At 32.2% G+C, this 18,467-nt stretch overlaps 2 protein-coding genes across 3 annotated transcripts; one reads left to right on the top strand and one right to left on the bottom strand.

Moving 5' to 3' along the window:
* Positions 1-837: 837 nt before the first annotated feature.
* On the bottom strand, positions 838-3,280 carry LOC136202055 (photosystem I chlorophyll a/b-binding protein 6, chloroplastic). Its single transcript, XM_065992505.1, has 5 exons — positions 3,123-3,280; positions 2,864-3,043; positions 2,694-2,731; positions 1,229-1,743; positions 838-999 (listed from the first exon to the last, which is right to left on the bottom strand). Exons 1-5 carry the CDS (start codon positions 3,179-3,181, stop codon positions 982-984), a joined length of 810 nt encoding a protein of 269 aa, XP_065848577.1. The 5' UTR covers positions 3,182-3,280; the 3' UTR covers positions 838-981.
* Positions 3,281-4,962: 1,682 nt separating this feature from the next.
* On the top strand, positions 4,963-12,164 carry LOC136202490 (probable polygalacturonase). Of its 2 annotated transcripts, XR_010674454.1 has the most exons (6): positions 4,963-5,845; positions 7,551-7,671; positions 9,411-9,659; positions 10,267-10,420; positions 11,006-11,662; positions 11,770-12,164. XR_010674454.1 is itself a non-coding variant. In XM_065993144.1 (5 exons), the coding sequence occupies exons 1-5, from the start codon at positions 5,417-5,419 to the stop codon at positions 11,529-11,531; spliced, it is 1,479 nt and encodes a 492-aa protein (XP_065849216.1). In that variant the 5' UTR covers positions 4,963-5,416; the 3' UTR covers positions 11,532-11,748. The 2 variants fall into 2 exon arrangements, 1 of the variants encoding a protein (XP_065849216.1); XM_065993144.1 differs by lacking the exon at positions 11,770-12,164 and having other exon boundaries at positions 11,006-11,748.
* The last annotated feature ends 6,303 nt before the right edge of the window (positions 12,165-18,467 follow it).

An 18,467-nucleotide genomic window follows, 5' to 3' on the forward strand; every position in this document is an offset into this window, starting at 1 on the left:
TGTACCATAAACCAACTTCTTAAAAGTTATAGAAGGTAATGCTTTGTGAACAAATTTGTGAGATTGTCAATTAATCGAATTTGTTGAATATTTATTTCACGCTCTTTTGAAGATCATTAAGAAGAAATTTGGTGAAATTTGCTTTATTCTCATTTAATATTGTCTTCATTCAATTGAGCAGTACAAATTGCATTGTCTTCATATATTTTTGTTGTGGTTCCTTTATTTGATGATCTACCACATATTTCTTGTACATGTTTGGTTTATGATATTAGCCAAACACATTCTCGGTTGGCTTCATGAATAATTATTAACTCGACATGATTTGAATATGTATAGGTTGCTTCTTAAAGCGTCAAGATATAGACACTTTCATATGTTAACAAATAGCTCATTTACTATGTGGATCATATAAGAAACCTGCATCTGCATAACCAACTAATTTAGATTTAGATTCATATGTATAAAATAAACTCAAATCAATGGTTCCTTGAAGCTACCTATCATAAACTCGATTCATAAACTGTTAATGAAGGTATTAAAAGTTTTATTCATAAATTGTTAATGAAGCTATTAAAAGTTTAAAAAGAATTCATTAACTTACCATCTAAGTTAGTTACAATTTCACTATTGTTTATTTGTAATTTATGAACTCAACCGTTTATATTTGTGCATTCTTTTAAGTAAAGGGAAAAGTTTATTGTTATTGTTTTATCTAATCAGTGAATGCTTGAAAACGTTATTTATTGTGGATTTTGCGTATCAGAAACATTCTGACATGATATTAACATTTCAATTTGCACCTTAATTACCTCATCTTAGGATAAAAATAAAATCTAACTGCAAAAAGATGAAGAATTTATAATATACGTATCGAAAATTAACTACTATGAAAGTCATACATCATTGACAAAAAAGAACAAAAAGTAATACTAGTTTCATAGACTTGCTAGTATTTTGTCTATTGATCCATTCTGATTATTATCGAGTAGCGAAAGCCTGCAACCACATAACAAAACATACATACATGTTAAATATGAAACAACTATGAATTTATGTTGCACGGAAACTCTTATTCAATAGCGTTTCCGCTTTTCGTATCTGTTTCTGTTTCCTAATAATACTTTTATAGAAATAACATTTTTCGGTGTTCGTTTCTAAATCCGTTTCCGTGCAACATAGCTACGAAATAACGGAAATGATAAATTTGATAGTTAGAAATAATTACGGAGAATATATTGCAATGACCAGGATCTGCAAGGTGAGCCCACAAGTTATCAAGAGGTTCTGCACCAGTATAAATAGCCTGAAAACAGAATCCTACAAATGCTAACATAGCTAAACGACCATTCTTAATCTCCTTAGTCCTCAAAACCATAATAGGCTCGGGTGAACCTCTACCCCACATCCCAGGATCAAACCATAACCCACCCGGGTAACCGACATCGGGTTTGGGTTTGGTTATGTGAGGTAATTTAGGTTCAATATCAACACAACCAGGGTTAAGCATATCTGCCCATCTTCTACCCTCAACCCAACCCATCAATGCTAATTGAACTACAAACAGTGTAACTGGATCTGTGAAGTATTCTCGAGAACCTGCATCGAACCAGTTGTAGTTATCTATGAAACCTAAGCCTTCTAGCCATTCTGGAATTAGAATGCCTGATACAGCAAGCATTGCCCACCTGCTGTGCATTAGCTCTGCTTGTGCAAACCATTTTAGTAATTCTGGATCAGACCCTGAAATGCATTTTGTATACATAATGCATTAAGGTTTAGCCTAACTTGTATATATATATGGTTCTGAAACAATAAGATGTGCAAATTTAAATACTTTTTTTTAGTAGTTCAGAAAGAGCATAATCTTAGAGGAAACTGAAATTAACCATCTAAAAAAGGAACATCAATTATTTAACAATAGCTTGTTCTTTGAGGGATCTTAAGCATGTAAGTTTGTGGCATAATGTTCAAATTGCCCCAATGGTTGTCCGCGAAGTCTAAATTTATCTTTAATAAACGAAACGGTAATCCATAACTTCCAATTAAGATCAATTTTATCCTAAATGATAGTAGAAAATTTGAACCACCTAGTTTAACTGTTATTTAACTGTCACAATGGACTTTTAAATAAATTTATCGATAAACTGAAACAGTTTTATACAATTTGTCAACTACTATATAATTATATTAATAACATTGTAAACATAACTGATACTTGGAAGTTCTGACAGTTGATTAATACGTCAAATAACGATAAACCAACATGTTCAATTTTTCTATTACACAATGATAAAACTGATGTCCCGACTTTAGCTTTACTTTTTCTTATAGCTTTTGAACTTTAAAATCTAACATATAAGTCCATCAACTTTGCTCTTTACCAATGTAAAAGTCCGTTATGAATGTAAACCAACCTGACATGGCAATCTCAAATTTGAAAAGTCTAAGAATTAACATTGTTAACTAAATTTTCCATGAAACCAATTTTTCTATTTTCTAAACAATTATTTTCCCCCTTTTAACTAAACAACACCTAAATAAACTCAAAAGTAAAAACCGCAAAATCAAAAAATAAAGTTTCTTAAAGTCAAGTTTTAAAGTTCTAAGGATCATAAAGAAAACAATATCAAAATTGAGGAGGTGCTGTGCTGGAATTAATTAATAAGTGGAATTAAATTGCAAAAGCATACCTAATCCAAGTGGGTCAAAGCCAAAATCTCCAGGAAGACTACAACACAGAAAAGGAGCATCAAATAAGGCTATTTGATTCTAACACCAATCAAATTCCAACATTGTTAGATAAGAGTATATAATGAAATAAAGTTAGCATATTTGAAATTAGAAATTAGAAACTGGATACCTTCCATCTAGCCATGGAGGAGGAGAACTACCAGGGAACCAAAGTGGTCTATCTGGAGGAAGAGGTTCACAGACACTTGAAAGTCCTCCTTTTGTTGCATTCACTTTCACTTTATTTGGTCTCCCTAATTGACAATTGCATTTTGCTATTTTTCTTACCAAACACTTTTGAGGAACCTCCCTGAAACAATAGTATCAAAAAAAAACTGTAAAAGTAGAAAGAAAGAAAATCAATGGAGAGGAATATTGACATTGAGGACCTGCAATTGGTAGGAAAGGTTGAGAAAGAGGTAGAGCCAATGCTAATGCTGAGAGCCATCAAAGTGCAATCCACAACTTGTGTCTTGGAGTTGGGTACCTGTATTGTATGTATACCTCTTCACTTTATGGGCTCTTTCTGGGCTTATCCACTCAACTTTGGACTTTGCTGCCATTCATACATCAAACGATCACCCATTGTACCTTCACACATGTATAGGATAGAAAATCATATCCATAATTTTATTTCAATACAATAAATCTCTGTGTTTTTTTTTTTTTACCTCTTACGACCAAAAAAACAATATTCAGTTTGAACGGTTAACTTTTGAAATCAGTTTTTTTGACGACGTGTAATATGACTATAGGAAAATAGTAAAACTTTATTTCAAATTGTAAGATAAAACAAATAACGTATTTTTTAACTGAATTAAATATTTACAATTAACTAATTCGGCAAGTAAAGATTTAATACATGCATGAAAATAAAAGTTTTAAAAAGTTATCTCGTATTTTGTACCAAATTAAAGACACGTGTACCCACAAGATAATTTTTTGACTTTATTTTTTCACGCATGTACATATATATAAAGTTATTGATGATGAGTGACAACATGATACGCATGTGAAGTGAAAATAAAGAGATTCATATATTATTATATTTATACAGTAGCGTTCACCTGAACCCTGAATGACCAAATGAATCTGGTCATTTACCGTTAGATCTAGGTTTATTAAATCTACACTTTAAGATGCTTTGGATCTCCACTGTTTTTTTTTTTGGTAGGAAAGGAAAAGAAAAAAAACAAAAAAACCGCTCAACCCGGGATCAGCCTAGGAAATGACCAGATTCATTTGATCATTCAGGATCCAGGTGAACGCTACTGTAGATTTATAATGTTAATTGTACCAATGTTATATAATTTTACTCTGATAAGTAGAAGAATTTAGGCCCAAAGGTGTAAGTTGCAACGGTAGCCCAATGTTGAGGAGGCTACGGATATTATGAGGGACAATTACAGTGTCAGTAATGAGACATTTCCATAAAATTGTTTGTTGTAAGTTAATTTATAAAATAAAAATACTTATATATTTGGTAGGTGGAGTAGCAATATGAAACATTACCTACTTAATGGCAATTTTGATGTATACTTTTGCTTTCAAATTCAGCTAAAAAGACCTTTGCTTTGCTTCTGATTTGATACACAATTGTTAATTAACCAAAGTTAAGTTCTTGTTTTTATTTTAACTACTAAAAAGCAAAAACCAAAAAAAATCAACTAACATCTACTACCTCCGTTTCATATTACATGTCTTTCTAAAGATTCTTTTTTGTTTCATATTACATGTCATTTTATATGATCAGTACACGTTAAGTCATCATTTTTTCTGCTATAAAATGCAGGTTTATGAAAATTAATTAGCATAATGAACTTATTATAGAATAAATAAATATTGGAATCAATAAATAAAGGACAACAATGTCTTTTTTCTAACATCCTTAATTTCTGTATAACTCTTTAAAAAATCATGTAATATGAAACGGATGAAGTATTATTTATATACAACAATAAACATCAAACAAACATATATCTAAGTATATTTCATTAAAAATGAAGAAATAAGGATGGTCTTTTGAATTAAACTTAAAAATAGAAAATGGTGAATGTTTTGATGATTACCAAATGCAACTTTATCCACTTCAACAACTGCACTGCACTGCACCTTCATTAATTCTATCTTCTCTTCTGGTGAACTGCCCTCTTCATTAATTGACAATCTGCCTGCCACTTTTTTGTATTTATAATTAACCACTGTGCCATATTCGAATTACCATATTCACTTTACATAAATTCAGGAGATAAATACTATGTTTTCAAAGTATAGGGTGCAATTGAGTTTTGTGGAAAAATGCAAGTACTAAAGATGTATTAAGCCAATGAACATGGTTAATTAGAAGTTTAGAAACCTCCTCCATCATGTCCATGGTTAATGACAGGTTATTTCTCAAATCTTGATTCTTCATTCCCAAAGTACACAAGTTTCGCTTCCCTTCAACTATACTTTTAGCTCAACAACACCCCTTTCATTTTTCACATCTCATCTAATTCCCTTTCCTTTTCCCAACAAAACCATAACTGAAAATTTTCATCTCTTAGGACTAGATCCATGTTCAACACGCATTTCCACTTCCACCGCCATATCCCATTTCTTCACTCTCCTAATCAAACTCTGCACTAAGACCCACCCATAAGAAACAAGGAAACACTTGTGCCCTCTGCCGTATAAATTAACAATGGTAGAGACGGCGCCACTTGGGCGGTTCCAGTACCAGCGGCTTGAATTGAAGCGGTTGGTGCCAGCATTCTTGACTTCACATAAAACCCTTTTCACTGTTTTGTGGATCGCGGCGTTTGTTTCGGTGTTCGTGTGGCAGCGAAACTCGGTTGGCGGTGGATTCAATGTGTTCTGGCGGCCGCCTATGAGGCCGATGCCGAGATTGAGGCCTGTTGCATTTAATTTGACTGATTTCGGTGGAGTAGGTGACGGAGTTACGTTGAATACTGAGGCGTTTGAGAGGGCAATTTTAGCGATTTCCAAGCTAGGTAAGAAAGGTGGAGGACAGCTAAATGTGCCTCCTGGGAGATGGCTCACTGCCCCTTTTAATCTTACTAGTCATATGACTCTGTTCCTTGCTGAGGATTCTGTTATACTTGGAATTGGGGTTAGTTTTCTGCGTCTCTTGCTTTTTTCAGTTTTGGACTCCGAACTTGTTTGATTATATGTCTACTCAATAGTGGCCAAATATTGAGTTCTATTAGTTAGTTGGATTGCTTTTCAGTTTGGAATAAATCATTTGAAAGAAATGAACTCAATTGAATTCAATTCCTTCATGATTTACAATTCTCTAAAATTTGCTTGTTTTCTAGAATATTTGTAAATGAATTAATTTCGTTTGAAATTCATCAAAATGAAAGTTTCCAAACTGTAATATATCCTAAAGTATAGTCTTCCATTCGGGATACTTTGACTTATGGAGGGTTCAAATTTCATAGGGCATTTGCTTACCTCCTTGATTGGATTACCATAGCTCATTAGCAGGATAGCAAATACTGTTAGTCAAGAGAAAATGGTTCAAATCTGGTATAATCAAACAATACCTTCACTTTTAGATGCACATGGTGGATATGCTATTCAACTTTCACGCTTCTAGGATTATGATTGCCCATGATATTGGCAATTGAGTCAACTTTAGCCAAAAGTTACTTTTGGAATGAGCAGGATGCTCATTATATGAAACCTTGTGGAGCAATTGAGTGTAAATGATCTGATCTAACTGAACAAGCTGCTAAGGCTTCTGAGTTAGATTTCTGGAGTTCCTGAAATAGCTGATTTTATAGCTTTTGCATATGTCACGAAGCAAAATATATTCCGTTTTCCTCCTCAAGTGTTTCCCCATTTTTTAGGAGTTTCCTACTGCATCATCATTTAGGTAGCATCTCATTTTTGGCTATCAGTTTTTCTTCATTTGATTAAGAAAGCATATATCATATTTGTCATGCGTGGAGGGTATTTCTCTCTGCATCTCTTGAATTTGTCCATGATCGCATATATACTTCCAGATGTGATGTGTGCTACACTTTCTTTGCCATGAACCCCGAGTGTAATATTTTCTTCAGCTGTGCTATGCATATATTGCCTGCATTGTTGGCGTGAATTGGTTTCTTTCTGCTATAAGATACTTGAATGTTCTTAGATGGTACCAGTTTCTGGTTGCTTAAAATGATTTTATTTGGTAGATTTTTTTCATGATGCTTTATAGGTGTTAGGCTGATGCTAAACTGGAAAGGCCCTATGTTTACTTTTCGAATATTTTTGCTGTTCTTGGCATGTCCCTGACCTCCTGAAGTTGAGATCCTGTATGTCTGCTGACTATATATTACACCGAGTGCTTAAACATGAAGTTAAAATGATGGATACAACATGGCAAAAAACAAAAGGAAAAGGAGAAAGAAAATACTCACATCATATGTCAGTCTGGCAGCCTGTTATTCTGCCTGGAGAGAAATAGAGAGGCATAACTATACTTTAGCAAGTCAGAAACATATTTCTAGTCTGGTTATCGAATGCAAAGACATGTTTAGAAAGATATAAAACTGCATATATACGCATTAAATTTTTATTTTGCATTTGGTTTAAATATGAATATGTAACATGATATTATTAGCCAAACAACTCCCTGATGATAACCAGAAGTAATAGGGTAATCTGCAAATTATTGAAGACTTTTCATATCATGATGCCTATGACTTGTTTTGATAATGTTGAGTCTAACTACTTCTTTAGTAATTGATTTATTTGTTTTTGGTATATTAATTCTGATCAAGCAAATTGTTACTATTTTGCTTCCCTTTCATGATACTAAACAGGATGAAAAGTATTGGCCCCTAATGCCTCCATTGCCTTCATATGGATATGGGAGAGAGCATCCTGGACCTAGATATGGGAGTTTAATTCATGGTCAAAATCTCAGAGATGTCGTTATAACAGGTCAGTGTGATTTCCATGATTCCACTGAAATAGCTTCTGTTCCATAATCTGATATTTCCTTCTAAGTCCTTAATCTGGAAAGAAGCTGGTATAATATGCACATTTACATTGGTTTATGGGTTAATGTTGCCTGAGGAATCATCAAATTCAAAGCTAGTATTTTGTAAATAGAGAACAGGGAATTGAACTTGAAATCTTGAATGAAGATGCCGGCCACTTTTCTGAGAAGTGACAAGTTATTTTGATTTGGTGGTATTTTAAACAGAATGAACCTTCACATGACATCTGGAAAAGTCATCAAAAGTGAAGGTATAGCTAATGAATTCTTGTATGGCTAGCTGATTTCAGAATGTAGAAGTAATCTTTCTCATGAAGATTACTATCTGTAGTAAAGATCGTGTAACTGAGATGTCTGGAAACTGCAGAAATAAAAGAAAAACCAGCTTGAGTTAAAGAGAATTTAAAGTTTTTAAAACTCAATGACCTCTGATAGTGCTTTGAAATATTGCCTATGAATGTGTAGTAGTGTATTTTTGTTGAGATCGAGGGCTTCCAACCAAGGTCATTTTTTCAGCCATTTTCAGTCATATTTAAAACTAAAGCCTGGGGTGGCTATTTTATGCTTCCCTGGTGTGTGGTGACCGGCGGTTCATTCATTGTTGTGCTTTCAGTTAGGGCTGTAAATGAGCCGAGCCGCTCATGAGCGGCCGGTGATCGGCTCGACTTGGCTCGGTTCGTAAACGAGCCGAGGTTGAGCATGCTCGATTAGAACATTTATGAACAAATTATAGTTTTGTAGAAAACTATATAGTTTTGTGTTAGTTCACAAATATCTAAACTTAATATTATTTCATTTGCTATTAGATGAGTTCGTTCACAAACATAATAAATGAGTAATAGACGAACTATTTGTAAGCATCTTGTTTATTTATTCATGAACTTTGCTTGTGAGCTTGTTTATGTACACAATTAAAGAGTTATTTGCGAGCAATTTTCACAAATATAATTAACGATTTACTCACAAACAATTCATGGTTAGATAATTTTCTTAATGAACCAAGTCCAAAAGAGGATTTTGGGCTCGAAACAAGCTTGAAGCTCGGCTCAAGCTCGTTGAGCAAGCCAAAGCTCGGGCTCGGCTCGGGTTCGAGCTCGTTAATTTTATAGCGAGCTGAGCTTGAACAGGCCAAAGCTCGGCTCGGCTCGGCTTGATTGCAGCCCTACTTTCAGTTGATGCACCACTCAGAGGTTAAAATGATCTGAAAATTGGTTTTTTCCCAAATTCCCAATCGCTAGATTTTCAGATTAAAGTAAAGCTGCAAGAAATTGCAGAGAGAGATGGAGAGAAGAAAAGGAAGGAGTGGGAGTGATCCCGTGTATTTCGTTTGCTTTTTGAAGTGTGTCCACACTAACAACATCAATGAAATTAATTCTTTTACCCAATCAGGTTGACACACCAGTGCTGGTAAAAATCTTTAACTTCTAGATGAAACAGATGGAATCACCATTGTTAATGTGATGTAACTTGTAGGTAGCAATCAGTTACATTACTTCTAGTAATTATGTGCAAATCTAAAAAGTAGGTAAGTCTAGCTCATGTGTTTGGGTGTTATTATGTTGAGCATTGAGGTCTCTGAGGCTTTTAACCTGTTAACTTGTTATTTTGCTGAATCAACTGATATTTGTGTTTTTTTTTTCCTTGAAATTAACTGATACTAGTTTATTTTGCTAATAAACAGGACATAATGGTACCATAAATGGACAGGGTCAGACATGGTGGAAAAAGTATCGTCAAAAACTTCTCAACCACACAAGGGGCCCACTTGTTCAGATAATGTGGTCTAGTGACATTCTGATCACTAACATAACATTGCAAGATTCCCCATTTTGGACTCTACATCCATATGACTGCAAGAATGTAACAATCAGGAATGTCACAATTTTGGCTCCCGTATTGGAAGCCCCAAACACGGATGGAATTGATCCTGGTACGTAATTACAAACGTTGTATTTTTCTCTCAGCTTAAATAAGATGGGTATATAAGTGGGTTTCCTTTATCTCAAATTATGATCAGCTTCTTTACTTGGTATAATCTCGCACTTCTTTATAAAATTTTATTTCAAGAGACAAATCACCAATTGATAAAATTCAAATTGAAATGCTTATTTATGGATGTTTGGGTTGCGTAATTTTTATCGTGGAATTTTTCAGATACTGTTATTTTGAGAATTGCATGACGCAAAGACTTCTTGAACTTCAAAATGGAATTCTAAATCTAATATTAACATCTTTTCTAGTTCCTTTGTTTTATTATTACTAAATTGACTTCTAGAACTGCTCTCCTACTTTTAATTAATTTGTACAAATGGTTCTTTCTTCACTACTGCAACTTGGTGTCATATATATTGCTTTATTAGGTGTAGTTCTAGTTGGCCTAGAGAAGAAGCTCTCTTCTTAATGTATCTATATTTCACTTGTGCTGCTCTTTTTTTTTTTTTACTTTTTTGGTCGCTATGGTAAAGCATGCTTATGAAGTTTGCTAGCAATTGCTTCTTTCTGTCCTCATTCTACCTTAATATTTTGGGCATAAACAGATTCCTGTGAGGATATGGTAATAGAAGACTGTTATATAAGTGTGGGGGATGACGGGATTGCAATAAAGAGTGGCTGGGATCAGTATGGAATTGCATATGGACGACCTTCAAAGAATATACTCATTCGCAATCTTGTGATTCGCTCCATGGTCAGGTGAAATATATATATATAATCATATCGCATAACATGATTATGACATGATAACCCGTTTTGACACCCCTATATTGTAGGGCTGTTGAAATTACTCACTAGTGTTTATTGTACTCCTTGTGTTGTAGATTATTTCTGTAGATTATCTTCAAAAAAAATCATAGTTACTTAATTTGCATATGAAGCGATGAATATATCTGTCCTATTCCTTTTGTCACAAGTACATAAGAGATCCATGAAATTTTTTTCATGCCCATGGAGGTTGTGTAGAAAACTAGAAATGTGATTTTTTTTATGGAATCATTACCCAATTCTGCTAGCTACATGGCCATCTTGATAAACTATTTTTCTTTGATTTTATGGTTTTCAAGAATGCTGGAAATGAGTTACTGAATGAAAAATAGAATATGCTCTATTGATTCATTGCAGTTTGATGCATGTGGACCTCACTCAATTGGCTACTGTATTGAATCCTACGAAACTAATACAGTCGGATTATATGTTTAGAGTTATCCTGGCGTGTTTTAAATGTATGTTTCACTCTTAAAATTGTTGATTGACATCCACCTTGGTTGAACTTTGCAACAGTGCTGGTGTATCCATTGGCAGTGAGATGTCAGGTGGTGTGTCAAATGTCACTATAGAAAACCTCCTTGTATGGAACTCAAGGCGTGCAGTTCGTATAAAAACTGCCCCAGGAAGAGGTGGATATGTTCGACAAATAACCTACCGTAATCTAACATTTGACAATGTCCGAGTCGGAATTGTGATCAAGACAGATTACAATGAACACCCGGACGAAGGTTATGATCCAAAGGCTCTTCCAGTACTCAGGGATATAAGCTTCACTGGGGTCCATGGTCAAGGAGTTCGTGTACCCGTGCGAATACATGGGAGTGAACAAATTCCAGTAAGAAACGTGACGTTTCGAGATATGTCCGTAGGCATAACATACAAGAAGAAGCATATATTTCAATGTGCTTTTGTTCAAGGTCGTGTAATAGGCAGCATCTATCCTGCCCCTTGCGAGAACCTTGATCGGTATGATGAGCAAGATCGACTGATTAAGCATTCTGCCTTCCAGAACTTGACAGACATAGATTATGATTTTTAACAAAATGTTCTCCCATCCTGGGCATAGCTATGTCAAGATGAATGACTTAAGCATGTCTGTCACCTTGGAGTGGTTAATCTTGTTCTTCTGCTTTTCAGCCAAGTGCTGTATTCCACTCCAGTGTTATAGAGGTATTTTTGTTTGTTTGTTTGTATGTACAGAAAATTCAAGTTTATACATTGATGAGATTACTGAAATGCATAGCTTATTCATAAAACATGTGCCCTGTTTTCAATAGGATGATTCCTGAATGTGGTTTTAAAAGGGGAAGAGTTGCCTTCACTGTTATCAAGGTAGTAGTAGTGGTAGATAAAGGGTTGTGAGTGTGTATGAAAAAGTGGTAAATAAGGGAGTAGTAAGAGAATAAGGTGAATGCTGTTTTCTGTGAAAGACAATAAAGACACCAAGGAATAATGTCACTCTTTTTGGACGCAGCAGATTTCTGGTACAGAATAAGCACTTGAATATTTTCAGGCCTTTAGATCCCTTTTCTGATTGTGCTATTTGATCTTGGATGAAATCCTGGAGTGACAATTCGTTTAAATATGTTGTTATGTTGTGTCGGGTTAATTATCGGTTGAGTGTCAAATGAATTAATTTTAATTCCGATTCAATCCAAAAAATTGGGTCATTGTCATGTAATGACATTTATGTTTATAATGATATTTGAAGCATGGAAGGATATAAGCTATCTTGAAACAGTGTTTTAAAAATGGGACCGGACCGGACGAGGTGGTTTGACTGGTTCGATTACAAACCGTCCATGTATCCGGTCTGATTGTTTAGGTTTCGGGTTAGTATTGTTAACTCGTTAAGAATTAGGGTCAAATCGGTGAAAAGGGATGACTCCGGTTATTTGACATCCATAATCTCAAATCAACCATCACCATACACCTTGACATCCATAATATGGTAAGTTTCAGAATCAAGATTCATCAAACTCTAAAAGAGAAAATAGAACGGGTGGAGAATCAATGATCTGAGTCCTGGTAGAAGATGAGGGAAATAGAGAAACGGTAGAAGATGTTGAGAAATTATGCTTGTCTTTGTCTTCGGGAGAAAACGAAGAGGGAAGGAAACGGGTAGATTATATATGTGATGTACAACCTTTATCATTTTTTACCATTTGGTGTACAACCTTCAATTTTGCATACAAAACTGTATAAGCTTTTTGTCATCTCCCAATATAGTATATAGCCGGTAATTAAGCCATCTCCAAGGGCTCTCTAAATTTAAAGAGAGCCCTTGGAATCCCATGAAATCCAGCTCCAACGGAGCTGGATCTGCTTGCGGCAAAGATGCCGCAAGCAAAGTTAGAGTATTTTATTTTATTTTATTTTTTTTAAATCCTTTTATTTAATCATTTTATCAATTTATAATTTTTTTTAAATCCTTTTATTTTATATAACATTTTGTTTTAAATATTTTTTATTTTAAATATTAATTTTATGTATATTTATTTTTTGTACATTTATGTTTATTATTTAGGTATTATTTTTTAGACATATTTATGTTATTTAATTTCTAATTGTAGTGTTATTTGATTTTTTATTGTGTTGTACATTTAAATATTAAATTATAATTATAAAAACATTAAATATTACATAAATTATAAAAACATTTAAATATTACACGAACCATAAAAGCGTTACACGAATTATAAAAACATTACACGAATTAGAAAAAACGAAACAAACTAGAAAACAACAAAGACAACATACTACTCAATAAGGTCCTAAATCATTTCCACTTCCACCAAGATTGTTGAAAAACCCGGAAAATTCGAAATCAGTTGTGGTAGGTGGTGATTGTGATTGAGTAGCTTGCGTTTCCGCCAATCTTCTTGCATAAATATCATTTTTACTTTGTAGAAGCTGAGCACGTAAAAGTGGATCCGGGATTGAATTTGGATCTTGCATCAATATGGGGACGTGCTGAAACACCATGGGCAAGTCTTCCATCTGATTATATCGACGCAATCCATGAAGCTGTAGAGATTTTTGAGACCGAGCAGTCTGTTGGGATTGATATGAGGGATTAATGTGTTTTTTAATTTATGTGTATTGTATTAGATTAATGTACTTTCCTTTAGTATTTTTGATTGTTTTAGTTTTTTAATGTAATTTCTCTTTAGTGTTATTGTAATATTTTAATTTTTTTTAATGTGTTTCTTTGTTCGTGTTAAATCTTATATTTTTTCAAATTTTATAAAATTATATTTCAAATTAATAATAATAATTATTAATTATTGATTTTAATAATTATCATTTAATTATTTAGTTTAAAATAAAAATAGTAAATTAAACATTACATGATAATAATTAATAAATGGATATATTTTGATTGATAATATAAAGAATATAAATGTTATGTTTATTAAAAAAAAATTGTTATGTGAAAAATGAATATAATAATAATAAAAGTTTTAAAGAGTGGTTAAAATAGAGTATATGGTTGGAGAACTTTTACTGTAGCAACTCTATATTTAAAGATAGAGTAGAGAAAAATGAAGATAGAGTAGGCTAAATAGAGAACACCGTTGGAGATGGCCTTATGATCAGTAAACGAGACATGTCAGCAATTTGACTAAAGTCAAATTGCTGACGTGTCACGTTGACTGGTCAACGTTTGACTTTGCTAACGTTGCACGTTGATTTCACGTTGATCAGCCACAATTATCGGATATACACTTTAATAGAAAGTCATTAAAACGTTGTATAATTATATTTTATAAATTAGTTAATTTAGGTAAATATTATTTAGATTTTGTTGTTAAATATTATTATTAATTATTTAAAATTAAAAAGCATTGTTTTATTATTTTTTAATTACTTTTCAAATTAATTGTTATTATATATTATTGAAAATAATAATATACTTTAAAAAATAAAAGATAAATATGATAGCACTTATTTATTTATATATATATATATATATATAGTGTGAATTTTAATCTTCATTTAAATATGTAGTAATAATTTATTTGTACTAAGTCTTATATTTAGATGTAATAATGGAATATTATTATCTAAAGTAATAATGGAATATTATTATCTAAAGCTTAATTTGCTTAATTAAAATATAATTATATGTCTGAAATTATGATCGTCCAATTATCAAAATCAGGTATTTAACAGTTTTAAGAAAGACTTTTCTGACACCGTCAAAGCCAACTAGTGGTAAGTACTCCCAATGCCAATTTCTGCCCCGAGACTAGATCCTTGGCAATGGTAAAAATCTCCACATTAAGACGGCCTCCAATAGGCTCAAAAATAAAATTACTCAAAAGCATCCAAACGAAGTGTAGATGATCCTCGTCCGTAAGCTCTTCTGTGTCCATCTTCCTGGTAATCATGTTGCATAAGTGCCCACTTCTTGCACTAACCAAATCTTCAAATCCTCAAAAGCATCAGACTTCACCTGAATTGGAACCTCTTCACCGAATATGGGCAGTCCCATAAGTGCTACAACATATCCCTAAGCGTGATGGACATTGAGCCAAGTGGTAAGACGAGGGAATTTCAATATCGGGAGCATAAGTTTAGAGCTCCCTTCAGTATTGTCTCAGAAAGTGTAATCTTATGGTGAGACAAGTAAACAAGATCGTAGATGTCCATATCCTTCCAAGTCGCCCCATATTTTTATTCAAACTTGTCAATCAACTTCCACGAGTCCATGCAAAATTGAGGGAACATGAGAGTCTTTTTGCATGTGTTGAACGAATAGGTATCAATGTGAAGCATAAAATCACGATCAATATGTGTTTCCCAAACGTGGAACAAATAGTAATTAAGTGAAAGCACGAAAAAGAAGTTGCAAATCCAATCGCAAACAAATCAGTTCACAAACTCGAAAACATAGGGTATTTTTTAAAATTCTCAAGTTTCAGTTTCAAAATTCTAAATTCCCATCCAATTCCATTTCTAAAGTTTGAATTCACACCCAAAATTCAAACACTCATACAATTTCATAAATCCTCAAACCTATTCTCCTTTATGCAAATTTTGGATAACACATTGTTTCATGGAATCTAGCAATTTGAGGCACAACTTTCATGAATTCAGTTGCGCTTTTTTCCATCCTAGGGTGCTTTAGAGAAGTTCAATAACAATTCAGAGTGAGAAAATCAAATTGCAAGAAACCCAATATCGAATATCTATGACCGAAATCCTCAATTTCAGATGCATGTTCCATTTTTCTTTAAGTAAAATAAAAGGAATAAAGAGCAAGCGAAAAGAAACTTACCGATTTGATGATCAAGGGAGGTGAGAATGCTTCTTGTTTTTCTTCTAGTAAGAGAAAACTGAGACCAGGGGCCAAGAAGAAGGTTAACGTAAAAAGAGAGAGGGGAGTAAGAGTTTTTGTGGGTTTGGAATTTTTGAGAGGCCAAGACACTGTTATTCATTACTTAATTTTAATATCATTCAGTTTAATTCAGTTCCATAATCAGTTCAGTTCAGTAACTTATCATTACTTATTATAATTATAATTATTTTTCATAATTATTTTTATTATTATTAGAACCATTATTATTTTTATAAGATTTTTATTTTAATTATTACTATTTTTCAAGGATTATATTATTGTTTCAGTTTCAGTAGAATTCAGTTCAGTTCAATAGCATTCAGTTTAGCTCAGTTTTTTCGGTAAAAATGGCGGAGTCTAAGAGTTTTTTTGGAAATTTAGTTAAGGTTTTTTGAAAATTCAAATGTGCAGTGGATATAATAAAAAATTATTTTTTTATATGTAAATCATATTCTCTTTACATACATATAAAAAAAGGTACCATTGTTGGGGAACAATTTTAATTTTTTAATTTTATGCAAATAAAGTATATGGTAAATTTTTATTACAAACTTTGATAAAAATAAAAATGAAATATAAAATATAAAATCAGAAATGAAATGAAAAGAATAAAAGAAAAGAAAGGAAAAATAGAAAAGGGGAAGGATAATTGCTATTTTTTTTTAGCAATGACAAGTACTTTTCGTCAATGATTTTTTTGAAGCACCAAACGATTGAATCTTGGTACGAGGATATGGAATTTTGAAACTAAAGATGAGAAGGAATTCAGAGATTACTCATAGAGCTCGAAAGAGATATAATTTTTCGAAGTTCACAAACAAAAAAGTTAAAAAACTGCATAAACAATAACAACTATTTTCATGGCATTTTAGTTGTCACTTTCTTCAACTTCCAACCGCGATTTTTTTTTATCTCAAAGTTGCATCTTGAAGTAGGGAAGTTAGTGGAGGTTGTAATCCCGGCTTTCCAAGCCTTCAACTCTATAAATAAAGCAGAAATAATCATTTGCAAACTTCAACCAAACTCAACAAAAATCAGAAACATATCCAATTTCTAGAGATGTTTTAACTGACATATAACTCTTCTTTTTAGCCAATTTTTGTTTTTAAATATTCTCCAACAATCAATCTCAAGCCTCCAATTTTTCGTTTTCCAAATCTGATTCTGGATATAAGCTTTTAATTTTTTCTAAAGTTCACTAAAAATCAGTTTTCTAACCCTAAAATGCGAGTTTCAACCAGCCATTTTCCTACATTGTTTCCAGTCATTTCGAGCTCGTTAATTCTAGCACTCTTTGTTCCAGTCAAATCTCCAACATACGGACTTCGCCTTAAGATTTTGTTTCACGTGAAATTTTGCCTGAAACCCGCTTTTCTTAGCCATTTCTGATCCCAAGACACAATTTTTTAGATTTGATGCTGAAATTTTTTTGTTCAATCAGTTCTCTTTCAATTTTAATCTTTTTATTTGGTATATATTTTTTGTCATGATTTTTCTTTATTTACAATTTTCATTCATCCGTGAAATTTACATTGTAATTTCTTTTTTCCTTCCTAAATTGTAATCAAAATATTATAACAATCAATAAAAAAAATAAAAAATAATTTATGTTTGATTTTTGGTTTTACTTTTTTTTGGTAGTCATTTTAGTTAGACTTTTTATACATGAAAGTAAAAATTCAAGAAGGATTTTTTTAGTCCTTGAATTATTCGTCAATTGTTCGTTTTTTAAAAATTTAAGTTTTAAGTATAATTATTTTTAGAAAGGGCAAAGTATAAAAAAAAATGTCCGTGGTTTGCTTTCTTTGCAAATAGAGGTCCGTGGTTTAAAAGTTTGCAAATAAAAGTATGTGGTATGCTTTTTTACCAAACAAAGTACTTCAAATTAAACTTTTGAGTAATTGTTGACAATAAGAGTATTTTTTTAATTTTTTTCAATTATATTTATATATTGACAAAACACATATTCCAAAATCAAATTGAAACGGTGTAAAATGAATTTAAATATCAATTTAGTTCATAAACTGTCATATTAGTAAAAAACGTAAAATTTCACCATATTATTTATTGTTTCGATTTAGAAAGTCGTTTTTTCGGGGGTTATGTTTTGCTGATATGTAAGAATAATTTTTTTAGATAAAAATATCTTTAATTGTAATCAGAACTTAACTATGTAATTGTAATATTTTGTTTTGTAAATAAAACATACCAAAAACCTTTATTTGTAAATTTTTAAACCATATACCTCTGTTTGTAAAATGGGCAAACTACAGATATATTTTTTTTTCGTACTTTTCCTTTTAGAAATAAAAAAACGATTTAGGAATTGACTTTCATGATAAATATACAGTCACGTTAAAGTTGAAACTATAATATTTTGAAAATATTCGTAACAGTAAAATTTTGGATTACTGCATATATTACTAAAGAAAAAAAAATTATTTATCTTGAAAAAGAAAAAAAAAAAGATGATTTTAGCATCAGATGACATATTAACTATGTTTCCAAATTAAACGGCATAAAAACTTGGGTAAATTTTAAAGGGTAAATTCCAAAAAAAACCAATGTGGTTTCACTTATTAATAAAAAAAGATTTGTACTTTTTCTTTTGTCAAAATGGGGATTGTGTTT

The sequence above is a fragment of the Euphorbia lathyris genome, chromosome 8, assembly GCF_963576675.1.
Source record: "Euphorbia lathyris chromosome 8, ddEupLath1.1, whole genome shotgun sequence".
Taxonomy (NCBI): domain Eukaryota; kingdom Viridiplantae; phylum Streptophyta; class Magnoliopsida; order Malpighiales; family Euphorbiaceae; genus Euphorbia; species Euphorbia lathyris.